Below are 12197 nucleotides of genomic sequence, written 5' to 3'. Positions count from 1 at the left end.
TGGCTCCTGCCAGAGTGATAGACTCCACATCGCCTTGTCAATACTGTCTCAAGCTTTTCATCGTCTAATTACTCCCCTCGGTGGCTGGGGACTCATTCAAGAAGGAGGGTGGGGGGGGGGGAGGAGCACACTGCGAAACATGCCGATAAATAGATTTAGAAGAAATGAAATGTGTTTCACTCTGGCTAGGAAGAAATACTTGTCTCTTTTGATCATGTTGTTAATTTTCTAACATCGCAGTAGTGATGCACGGTAAAACTCCCACAAAAACTAAAGAGTGCCGAAGGGGAACACGCTGGTGGATCTGCATGTTTTTGTGCTTAAAATTTACACTTTAGATTACTGCTCATGATACTGTATATCGATACATATAAACACTAATTTCAAACATTTTCAAACAGGTGCTGCTTTCAGCAGTATCAACATTTTAAGGGTTCTTTCTAAATGTCACAAATGTCTATCTATAGTCCCAGTACATGGACTGTCTTCCACCATTTCACTGCTACTACTCATTTCAATATCTGCATTCACCATCATGATAGTCAAACACAGTTTAGCTCTGGACTTGTTACAGTTTATGATTCCAAACAGACCCATTGTAGGCATGTATACATTTTTCCTCACATGAAACAGAAACCAGACAAAAGCAGCATCATTACTGAAATCATACATAACATAAGATTGAACTGCCATAACCTTAATGCAGACATCAGCCCCTCAATGTCATGTTGTTTGCATTCACATTTTCCACAGGTCAGTGATCAGTCAGCTCTTCGTTGAATGATTCAGTATCTGCAGGACTGGAGGCAGTTTAAAATAAACATGTTTGTGTATTAGTGCGCTCAGAGTTGACACATCAACCAGAAAAATGTGCTGTCCGCTTGTGTTTGAGAAAAGTGACATCCAAGAGTTGACTGACGCAACATTTTCTTATAGGTCATCACTTATGGCACATTTTCCTGACTGCAGTGCTCATGAATGTCATTCTCAATTCTTAGAAGTCACTGCTTTCTTAAAGCCTTCATTATTTTTTGCCCTGTGTTGTCAGATGTCCATACACATCTTAAACATCAACACCACTGAGGTCTCACTACACACCACCTTTGTATCACCTTTTAACATCCAAGTAGCCTACCAACAAAGTCACTGTGAGTTTCTAGTGTGTTGTTTAACAGGGTATAGTAGTCCCAAAGCATCAAGAATCAGCAGTGATGGAAAAAGTTCATGTACACTCTATGCTCACATGTGAGGGAATAACTCTCCATGCCAGCAGATGGCAGTAGTCTGTGTTTGGCACTATAATAGTACAAACTATAACCAGTCTCTCTCATGCAGGTCAAAAAGCTGGTGCAGGACACATGGCAAAAACTAGCACCAACACTCAGCAGTGTTACATTTTTTAACACCTGCCACTTTTATCTGAAGCTATTTATGCACATATCTAGCTGTTTTGGTTTTGAACTGAGGAGCATCAAGCCTTCATCTCACATCAAAACAAACCGCAGCTGATACAAGGACACGATTCCTCACTGGCTTCCCACCCCAGCAGTAATCAGAAGTGTATGTGATAACATGCAAAGCCACCAGTTCACACTTTCCCTCTGAAAAACACAGCCATTGTTGTCAAGGCTGACGCTCCAATGCTGTGAAGCACATTTCTTTTGTTCCAGATTTTAATAGATAACTTTGTTTGCACACATTATGCTGTTTTTTCCCGAATGATTGCTGTCAGCAGAAGCCTCATGTGATGCGTCTCTTTCTCTCTCTGCCTTTGTGTCCAGAATACTGACAAGACAACACGAGCCAAGTCATCACACACTGATAAAAACACACAATCGCCCACAATATCTTCACCCATTGTTGTTTGTAAACCCTTGTTTGTTTTTAAGGTTTCTTCTTTGGTTCATATGACAACTCGATATGTGAACGGCACTGTGTGGTCATTAAGTGGCCATCAACAGCTGTAAACCATCAGCTGAAAGCAGGAGAGGCACAAGCCAAGCCAAAATATTACAAAGTGAATCTACAAAGGGAAGGGAGGGTCACAAAACAAATCTACCAGGGTGTCTGAACAGTCACTCCACAAAACAAAACATTTTGATTTACTTTTATGTTATTTTCTTTGGTATTTTTTCATATTTCTATACTAGTGCTAAATGGATTATTAAAACTGATGAATATTATGATTAAATTGTTATTATTACTATTGAAGAGCGAGAGTCTCTACAGTGTGCTCATGGGTGAAGGGTGGGGGACGGGAGGTGTTGGAGTAAAGGGGAAATGATCTTCAGAGAGACCGCCCTGTTGTTCAAACCTATAGACACACAAACTTCTTTTGGAATAAAAAATATTCAAACAGCAGCACAGTGAGGTGTGTCTTTGCTTTGCTTGGAAAGTTGTCTGCATTTTTTGGATTTGTCTGGGTAACACTGATCAATACGTTAAATTGGAATGCCAGAGATGGAGGAACTAGCTGCTGTAAATAGAATTTCAAATGTTGCAAAGTACATAAGCTGAAAAATTGTCCTCTGAGATCGATACAAATATACGAGACATTATATTAATACATCATTGTGTATGCAGCATGTTACTGCAGTCACTGGTTGTGGTTTGCTTCGTTTGAACTTTATATTAATGTGTATTCACCAGGAAAATAATGTCAAAGTCATGTTTTTACAACAACAGAAAACACTGTTTACAAAGCTTTATGTCCGCTTGTGTGGATAAGTCCCATATCATTTCATAATCTAAACATTTTGGTGCCTAAATGTAACCAAACGGCATCTTAGAGTAGAACAAAGCCTCCAGGTTGAAAACATGGAAATTTAGTCCATCGGCCTGTGAAGAGGAAGAGGAGCCAGCTGAATGCATGCCATGGAAAGGGAATTTCAGGGTGAGTTTCATTTACAAATAAAACCTATAAATTAGAAAATTAATTGTGAAATAGCTAGTAGGTGTGTTATTATAACTCTGCCCTTTAGTTGAGCATAAGATTAAATTAGTTGTTTCTGTTTTCTTTCTTTTACTCTTAGTTTTGTGCTTTTTAGATCAATAATTTAATGATTGTAAGAGTTTGGATATTGGCTAGGGAGACCAAACTTTTATATGTCCTTGTTTTTTAAGATGTGTATTTGTAGAATAAAACAATACTGGCATTAATCTGTTGGTTTCTGTTGGTTTTGTGTCCATTACAGGGAGTCAATGGGGACTGAGTACCTGGAAGGTCATGGCTGAAGGAACTGAGAGGCCATTCAAAGGTGCTGCTCTTTGCTGATGAAGACACTATATGACCAGAATCTGAGCCACTGCAGCAGACTTGGACAAAATGCCAGCCTTATTTCAAAGTATTGGTACTCACTCACTCAAAGGCTGCCAATACCAGCCACTGATACTCAAGGCAAATATATATATTGTGGAGTGGTAGAATGCCAGAATTCACCCTGCTGTGTGTTAATCAGCCACCAAAAATGAATTTGTAAGAGTAACAACTGCACAGTATCACAACAAAAGTATGAAATAACTTTGCAGTCTCTTGGTACATCAAAGTTGAGTAAATGTACTTTCCAACACTGCTCACTTCCTTTGCAGCCATTTCCTGTCAAGATAAAACCCCACACTTCACGAGAAACCCCAGATGTGTGGAGCAACTTTATTTTAGCAACAAACTTCTGTTTTTACAGCTGATGCTCAGCAAAGACAGGTACACACAAAACGGCTGTTATCCCTGACAGCGCAGGCTGTTACTGTAATCACATGATTAAGTATGAAATAAAAACAAGTATTAATTTAAAATCAGCCTTTAAAATACCTAACTTGTTCTCACACCTTCTGACACTCCATGTCTCACACAGCAGGTGACAGACGCTGGTGGTCAGGTAGGCATCAGTACCACAGCAAGCCTGCAAACCACAAACACCACAGAGGCAGCAGCAGCCACGAACAGGATCAGCGCACAGAAACATCAAGGTAGGTGTAACGGGTACTAGATAGGGTTAACAACAAAGAAAGGAAGCTACAGACTGCAGTCCAATGAATGATATGCTCATGTTTTTCATGTACTTGTAGCTGTTGTTTAAGTCGATAGTTTCATCCATCCTCTCTGATTCACAAAGCCCAAAAATGCGAATGGTTTCTTCCTTATGTTTGAAGGAAGACATAAAGTTGTTTTCTCTTTTCTTTTGTTTTCTTTAATAATGTTTCTTTGTGTTTTGGCCAGTTCTGATAAATACAGCATTACAGTAACATTAAGCCCCTCCCCTTACACACTTCACATCATCACTGTCATAGTGGCCACTGAGCTTCATGGTGGGGTGGTGGTAGTCTGAGGTGCGTTATGGATTCAGTTACTAAAGAGGACAGCAAACATTTTTAACCACATATTTTCTACATGTAAAAGGCTGTTTGTGTGTATCTAACATGACCTGTCTGCTTCTATCTCAGACCACTGACCCAACACCCCATCAAACTCCAGCCTGCAGGAGCACCATCCAAAGTTTGAAGTATGTTTGACCCTCAGCAAGCGGAGTACGTCTACAAGCTGGGATTACTATGTCCATTTCAGTCCCACATCACTGCATCTGAAAGAAGCACATGTTTACAAAAGCAGATTTGAATATTAGATTATATTTCTGGGGAAGGGAGACTCACCGGTGTCGACACGCTGCCCGACTGAAGCCTTACGTCTGAATACAATAAAATACAGCAGATTATTGCTCATACATTTTGAAATCTAAGCTTGCATGACGTACATAAGCAACATAAACTAATGTATCATGTGGTACTGTAGATGGTTCTGTACCTTATTCGGATGATAAGGACATGGGTTGTGACCAGCATGGTCAGTACAGTCAGCATGAATACTCCAGCAGCTATCAGCCTCGGGATCTGTGTGTCGTGTGTCTTATCTGCGAGGGGAAGCACAACCTTGATTAGGCCATTCACTGACAAGTTTAGACTTCATCAGGATATATTGGATTTATTCATCATGGTGTTATGAAAGGCTGTACCATCTCACCTCGAACATTAAGCCTGGTGCTTCCTTCAAATGAACCTAAGGGAAAGCCTGCAATTTTGCAGCCGTACAATCCTTCATCTGTCAGCTCCAGGTTCTTAATTATCAATGACTGTTCTGTAATGTTCAGTCTTCCTTTCAGAGGAGAATCAGGATAAAACACTCCACCGTAAGTGTTAGAAACAACAAGAATGGTTTTATTTCCTCCTGTCTGCAGGAGATCCCACTGAACCTGAGTAACAGTGGCGCTTTGTGGTCCTTGGATGAGCGCACAGGGCAGAGTGACGTCTTGCCCGAGGTATCCGGTCACTTCAGGTAAGACTTCAATTCTTTGTGCCTCAGAAACTGCCAAAATCACAAAGATATTGTTCCAGAAGAAAAAATACAGATACTTAATGAAAAACAGGAAACCATGCAGCCTGTTTTTGTGTGTAACTTTAACAGAGACCGTCAAAGCTTTTCAAAAGCGTTTTTCCACATTACAATAAACTCTTTTCTTACCTGACAAAGTCAACAGCAACACTAGGAGAGGTGAAGTTCTCATCGTGCACAACTACGCCTTGCAAAAAACCTCCAACAGTGATTCAAGCAAAAAGGATCAATCACCAACTCAGCAATAAGATGCCATAAAGACACGAGTCCCACTAACGGATTTTATTTTTTCAACACAAGTTCCTCAAAAATAAAGAACCACTGTGAAAGTCTGCACGGACAAACGCTGCTGTGGATTTCCTCTTTTTACTGCAGTGAAGCAGTCATATTCCAGGACAACAGTGGCCCTGTGTGGTCAGACGATGATAACGTACAGAAATGCTTTTGGTTTTCGGTTCCTGTGTGCCTCTCTTCATTCAGGGTCATTAATTGTGCGCTTCCTTTGAAGGTTTGGAGTTTTGTTTTCATATTTTCTGACATCATTTGATGACTGATGAACCACAGCCTGCTTCATGCAGCTGCCATGAATGTACGTCATGAATTATCTTCTTAAATCTGACACTTGGTTGCACTAGTTTGTCCTGAAGCTAAACTTTCCTCGTGCACTTTCCTTCATGCTCTCTGCTATCTCCTTTTTATATCAGGGTGTTGCTTCCTTTACTCTCAATTATGGGAGTTACTGTCTTTAAGGTTTCCTGGAAATGTTCTGAAAAAAACAGCAGAATGTCATCAGGATTCTCAAAACTAACCAGCAACAACGGTTAAAAATATGTTTTTGGCCGAGAATGAAGAAGTTTGCGACATGGATGTGAACTCTGAGTCATTGTGCAGAAAGTTTCAGGTCAATAACTGTTGTGCTTTTTCCTGTTTCAGGTAACTGAAGGCATCATGAGGCAGAGTCTATGAGAACAAAATCAGAATCAGAATCAGAATCAGAATCGTGTTTATTGCCATGTAAGTGAAGGGGGTTCACATTACTAGGAATTTGCCTTAGTGATTGGTGCATACAAAGAACATATAATAATAAAAATGACAGCATGCACACAGCACAGTGAATCAAAGGCCTGCTCAATTCAAACATGAGACAGCCGAAAGATAACAAACAGAAGCAGACCAGGTACAGAATGAGTTTTGAGGGATAAAACACACTGTTAACACCCTTATTTGCTCATCTTTCCTCCCACTTCTCAACACAGCTCGTGAGTTCCAGTAGCTTGTCTCAGCGATGACATGTGATGGAATGAGATGTTTTCTGTGGGTTCTTTTTTTTCATGGTTTAGTAATCTGACATGAGTCTCCTCGAGCAGTATACACCTAATCTTATCTTTGTATTTATTGTCATGACAGAAGAATTTAACCAAAACATATCTGTACTTATAAACACTACAACAATGTAGCAACATAAATGGAAGCCTTTGATATAATGTTTCAGCTGCAAACATCTTTTGTTCACACATGTTCTAACGGCCTGTCTTGAGTTCAATATTTCACACCTACAAAAAAAAGAAAAGAAAATCACGCTGACGGAAGATGGCAGAAAAACAGTAGGTGAGAGAAAGCGGTTGTTCACCATTACAGCTTGCAAACCATATTTTCTCACCTTTCCTCTTACACAGGCATGTTCGAGGCTGCAGTGTCTGCAGGAAGGATTGTGACACCAACACTGAACAACAAATCTGCACGACTAACCGAAAAAATTACAGCTTTTATCAGATACTGGCCAACACATTGTTTCATAATACATAATTATTGATTGATTCAAAGCTGTTTTTTGAAATTGCACACACACATATATCATGTATTTTAGCAGCCTTAGCTGACATTTCATGGTGAGGTTTACATGCACAGTCACTTCTCTATTGAACTTTCCTCTTTTATTCGTCCTTTTTAGTTTCCATGTCTTAGCAAAGGAGGAAGTTTTATTATGTGACATTACTGCACTTCTCTACTGGGGAATTTATCTTTCCCCATCTACAGATAGCCTGTCCACTTCCTGTTTGTGCAGTGTAACAGCAACCAGCTGCAATTTACATAGTAGTCTACGTTAAAACTTATTAAACAGGGAAACAGCTACAATAATCATTTACACCCATGTCTGGACAAAACAGCAACGTTTTATTTTAGTTTATAATTTACCATTCAAATATCAGGGGAGGTGATTTTAGCTGAAACTTCCTGCGAGTCTTGGACTTAGACAGATTGTGAGCCGCTGTAGTCTCATTGAGCCACTTGTTAACGACTTTGAACAGCAAAAGCAGAGGATCACACGTAGAAATCTGCTGTGCTTGAATTATTAACCACAGGTCGAACTACGACCTCAGCATATGTGACATCATCATCAGCCAGCACGGTGCATTTCCTCCCGGATGAAGCAGTGACATCTCTGGATGGTTTGAGCTTTACGTCAGAGTAGACCACCTCCTACAAGGTGTGACAGGGTTTGACAAGCGTCAGTGGAGGCTCTTTTTTAGGGCATGTCTTTAAATGTGTCTATATTAACACTCAACTTACTTCTCTTATGATGACAGAAGGCCGGGCCACATCAATCGCTGCACCTGCTGTATCTGAAAGACACAAACACTTTTCATGGGAACTGAAACAGACGAGTTGTTTGTGTAGAATTGAGGGAAGGTTTGTGTGTCTGTTCTCACCTATGAATACACGATGTGTTGAGGAAGAGTTGTGTCTGAGTAAAGGATCAGAAGGGCTCAGTTCATTTTTCAGGTATAGACATTTTTTTAACAGAAGCAGAGGCTGAAGGTATGATTATCAATAACAGCTCAACAATTAGTCTGAAACTCACCAATACAATGAGAAACTACAGAATAAGTTTACTTCTGCTGTCCAGACTTAAGTGTAATGAAGAATCGGAAGCAGTTTAATAGTGCTTTACAGAACATTACAGTCACAGCTGATCTTTTTAAATCACTTTGTATTTCTACAATAAACTCTGGAGACAAAATTAGATCGACTTTGATCCATCAGTTACATCCTGCAAAGAACTCTTGAGGTATTGCATTGAAGACAATTGGCCAGAAAATGTGTAAATAAATAAACAATACTCTCTTGTCAAGGCTGCTGTCAGCACACAGGCATTAAGATCTTCACATTAAAAATTTATTGCAAATTCCTGCCTCTTCCAATGGACAACAGGACCACTTAGATCATTCTGTAAGTCACATTTAGTTTTGCAGATAAAGGGGTTGGGAACCTCCAAGGGGGATTTTTGTCTCTTAAATCTGTGTGTAAACAACTTCATGAGCCCAAAGGAAGAGGACAAATACACACAGGCCTACCTTCTAATGAACAGGAGGTACGCTGTGGCTGCCATGATCGCCAGCAGCAGCACGACCACAGTGACTATGGTGGAAACTGTCCCTGTTGATAACGGCATCTGTGCTAAAAGAGGAAACATGGTTATGATTAACTCAGAGGAGATCATGGTGAGTGATAAAAGTCAGGGACAGATGTGCGGCACTCAGGAAATAAATGCTCATGAAACTTGCTACCAAGCAACAAAACCATGTTGATCTCGTATGACAAGTAAGAGACATAGTCATGACAAAGTAATAATAAAAATCCATCTTAAACATGACAGCTCATGGATTCTTTGATAAAGCAGATGAAAGTGCCTAAACTACATCATACAGAAAACATTCAGACTTCATCAGGATATACTGTATTTATTCATCATGGTGTTATGAAAGGCTGTACCATCTCACCTCGAACATTAAGCCTGGTGCTTCCTTCAAGTGAACCTGAGGGAAAGGTTGCAATGTTGCAGCCGTACAATCCTTCATCTGTCAGCTCCAGGTTCTTAATTATCAATGACTGTTCTGTAATGTTCAGTCTTCCTTTCAGAGGAGAATCAGGATAAAACACTCCATGCTGAACATTAAAAACACCAAGAGCAGTTGTATTTACTCCTGTCTGCAGAAGATTCCACTGAACCTGAGTAACAGTGGCGCTTTGTGGTCCTTGGAACGCACAGGGCAGAGTGACATCTTGCCCGAGGTATCCGGTCACTTCAGGTAAGACTTCAACTCTTTGTGCCTCAGAAACTGCCAATAGATAAATACATAAATAAACATGGAAATAAAAACATGATCTGAGCAATGTCTCTACATAAATACAGAGCTAAATTACATGTTGTGTTAAAGGGAGGTTCCACAACGTTTGTCCAAAATGAATATACTTTAAAAAATGTTAAAGGTTTTACCTGAGAGTAATACCAGGTACATCAGCTTCAACAGCAGGAGACATGAGGTGCTGCTTGTTTTCATTGCAAATAGCTACAGCACAAGAAAATTGCACACACAGGTTTTAGTATCTAACAGTACTGCTACTACAGACTTTTACAAATTGCACACTTCTGTTATTGTATTTATATGTTATATTTCTATTTTCTGTAAATAATGTCTGTCCTGTTTATTTTTACCATCAGAGGTATATGTCCAGTACGCTGAGTGCCTGTATAATGCTGCTGCCAAAAGAATGAAGTATTTCTTTTGTATTTTGCATTTGTGATTCAAAATAATAGGAAGTGAACTTACAGATTTACACAGAGGAGGATCTTTAAAGCTTCAGGAGTTGAGGACTAAAGAATGCGGTTCAGTGTGGCAACAGAAAAAAAGCCTGACAATTCATGACACAGTGTTGCAAACAAAATATGAGCGAGCATTTGTAAAGAGGAACAGAGTGTATGTTCAGCTGCCGTGGTGCAAAACCAGTCCACAAAATAAGACACTATAAATAAAAAGAGCACATGTAGACGGTCAACCCTGTGCAGCAACAAAAAAATAAACTCACCCAGAGAGGAGAAGCACATGACTGCAGCAGGAAGCTCGCTCCCATGTTAGAAAGCCTTTCACCAGGAATGCAAACAGCACTGATGTACAGTCATCGTCACTCTTCAAGGTTCAAGTCTCATTTCAAAAGTTTACTCTCAGCGTGAGTGATTGCCGATGTCAGATTTACACTCCGCTGCTCTTCACTGCTCTTCATGTATCCTGTACAACAGAGACCCCGTGTGGTAAAATAACAGAGAGGCCTGTTGGAGTGCGGCTGTGTACTGACTCTGTAAAGGGAATTAAATCCTTTTTTGGGATTCAGTACATATGTACTAAAACCAAATAAATACATCAGATTAAAAAGTGAATATTAGTTCTACTTCTTTTACATGAATGTTAATGATACTTCAGAGCAGCTATGTTTCCTGAATGTGAAGCTCAGCAGTGGTTGCAGTGGTGACTTTTCATTGTGGACTGTGGTGAGGTGGTTTGTGGGTGATGTTAGGTGACAGTTTATCAGTGTCTGCTGGCAGGTCACTTCAAACATAACACTTTTTTTTCAGATAAAAAGCAGCACATTCATTATTACATATGTGAGGGCACACATGTGGCAGACTTTCAGTCCCCACCACATCACCTGCCGTTTAGCTTTGCTTTTGCCCGTGGTTAACTTGCATTTTTATTTGCGGCTGAATTTGGCAAGAATACTGCTGGTTAGTGGTTAGGGATTAAAAATGTGGAAAGGGGGTATTTAAAGACCATTTTAAACACAACATTTAACACAACTTAAAAACTGCTCTCATCTCTATTGTTGTCTGCAATCAGGACGAGTCCCAGCCCTCATGACAAAACGTTTTCGGTGTCTGATATATTGACCTCCTGTTACATCCACCAGCCCATCCTCACCAGGAGGTGAGGATGGGCTGAACTCCTTCAAGGGTTTTCCTCAGATATAGATTGTGATGTAGATGTAAGATTATAGGGTGCTTGACCTTTGACCTTTGCTCACCAAATTCTTATATGTTTACCCTCAGTCCAAGTGAACAATCAGGCATCGAGGCATTCTTAAAATATTGCATTCACAAGAACAATAGAATCAACTTAGCTAACACGCTGCTGTCCTTGTACTTGCAGTGTTCATCCAATCTCAGTAAACATCACTAACCTGCTTGAATTCTTTAGCAAAAGTCATTCTTTTACCATTTTTTAGCTTATTTGCTGGTAAATATCACTTCACTTAAACTCGCCTTATATTTTTCACTGTCTCATAGTGTCCTCAAAATGTTTAGCTTTATTAATGTATGTTGAACTCTGACTGTGGACAGTCATTCATCATCCTCTGCTTCAGGCTAATTGATTTTTATTTTTGTTATGTGAGGTATGAGGGTGGTAACACTGGTTTATTATATTCTAGTATGTCAGAAGTGCATTGATTAGTGCAGTAAATGTAGGCCAAGCAGGTGTAGCTCCCAGGGTTCACTTCTTATGATGCATCCTGCTAAAGATCACTACACAGTGCAGCAGGAGAATGAAAGGCAGCAGCTGAGGCTTCACAGGTCAGCCTGACAGACCAGCCGGACGATTTTATAACCAGCGGATAGACTCGGTTTGTGAAGTGCCCCAGTGACCCTGTGTCAGACTTTGCTCAGCTCAGAAAAGTGATGTGTAATTATCTCCACCAATCACAGTCCTAAGTGACTGATTCAGGCCCCGGTGTTCCAATTCCACGCCTTAAGTGGGCCGTATAAGAGCGCTGAAGTGAGCCAGATTTGGGCCACAGCAATTTTGCTATCTGGGTTCTGTGCATCCTGTGTTACCTTCAGACATTAATGCATTGTCCATCAATGTAGAAAATATATTTTTAAATAACACTGAACAGAAGCCAACAGTTAAAAGCTCCTCTGACATAAAACACAACAATATGCATAAATCAACATATTCTTTATGATCTAATGACTCCACTT

At 40.1% G+C, this 12197-nt stretch overlaps 2 protein-coding genes across 4 annotated transcripts; both read right to left on the bottom strand.

Moving 5' to 3' along the window:
• Window positions 1-3754: 3754 nt before the first annotated feature.
• LOC114449049 (nectin-2-like) lies at window positions 3755-5859 on the bottom strand. The gene is made up of 5 exons (XM_028426386.1): window positions 5513-5859; window positions 5015-5356; window positions 4799-4904; window positions 4648-4682; window positions 3755-4577 (listed from the first exon to the last, which is right to left on the bottom strand). The coding sequence occupies exons 1-5, from the start codon at window positions 5553-5555 to the stop codon at window positions 4558-4560; spliced, it is 546 nt and encodes a 181-aa protein (XP_028282187.1). The 5' UTR covers window positions 5556-5859; the 3' UTR covers window positions 3755-4557.
• A 552-nt stretch (window positions 5860-6411) lies between these two features.
• On the bottom strand, window positions 6412-10401 carry LOC114449048 (nectin-2-like). Of its 3 annotated transcripts, none has more exons than XM_028426384.1 (8): window positions 10253-10386; window positions 9997-10078; window positions 9663-9735; window positions 9166-9504; window positions 8740-8842; window positions 8095-8129; window positions 7955-8007; window positions 6412-7864 (listed from the first exon to the last, which is right to left on the bottom strand). In XM_028426384.1, exons 3-8 carry the CDS (start codon window positions 9724-9726, stop codon window positions 7706-7708), a joined length of 753 nt encoding a protein of 250 aa, XP_028282185.1. In that variant the 5' UTR covers window positions 9727-9735; window positions 9997-10078; window positions 10253-10386; the 3' UTR covers window positions 6412-7705. The 3 variants fall into 3 exon arrangements, with proteins under 3 accessions (XP_028282185.1, XP_028282186.1, XP_028282184.1); XM_028426385.1 differs by having other exon boundaries at window positions 9997-10040; window positions 10253-10316; XM_028426383.1 differs by lacking the exon at window positions 9997-10078 and having other exon boundaries at window positions 10253-10401.
• Window positions 10402-12197: the final 1796 nt, after the last annotated feature.

Source organism: Parambassis ranga, chromosome 16 (genome assembly GCF_900634625.1).
Source record: "Parambassis ranga chromosome 16, fParRan2.1, whole genome shotgun sequence".
Classification (NCBI taxonomy): Eukaryota; Metazoa; Chordata; class Actinopteri; family Ambassidae; genus Parambassis; species Parambassis ranga.
Note: the sequence above shows the minus strand (reverse complement) of the source record. Positions and strands in the feature narration are given on the sequence as shown.

What these genes read in the sequence shown, in the direction of transcription:
- LOC114449048 (XM_028426383.1), bottom strand. Translation starts at nt 10,297, where the DNA reads ATGGGAGCGAGCTTCCTGCTGCAGTCATGTGCTTCTCCTCTCTGG. An exon ending in CATGTGCTTCTCCTCTCTGG is followed by an intron (nt 9,736 to 10,252) that starts GTGAGTTTATTT and finishes CTTGTGCTGTAG; the next exon opens with CTATTTGCAATGAAAACAAG. An exon ending in GTACCTGGTATTACTCTCAG is followed by an intron (nt 9,505 to 9,662) that starts GTAAAACCTTTA and finishes ATCTATTGGCAG; the next exon opens with TTTCTGAGGCACAAAGAGTT.
- LOC114449049 (XM_028426386.1), bottom strand. Translation starts at nt 5,555, where the DNA reads ATGAGAACTTCACCTCTCCTAGTGTTGCTGTTGACTTTGTCAG. An exon ending in GTTGCTGTTGACTTTGTCAG is followed by an intron (nt 5,357 to 5,512) that starts GTAAGAAAAGAG and finishes TGATTTTGGCAG; the next exon opens with TTTCTGAGGCACAAAGAATT. An exon ending in GTCCTTATCATCCGAATAAG is followed by an intron (nt 4,683 to 4,798) that starts GTACAGAACCAT and finishes TATTGTATTCAG; the next exon opens with ACGTAAGGCTTCAGTCGGGC.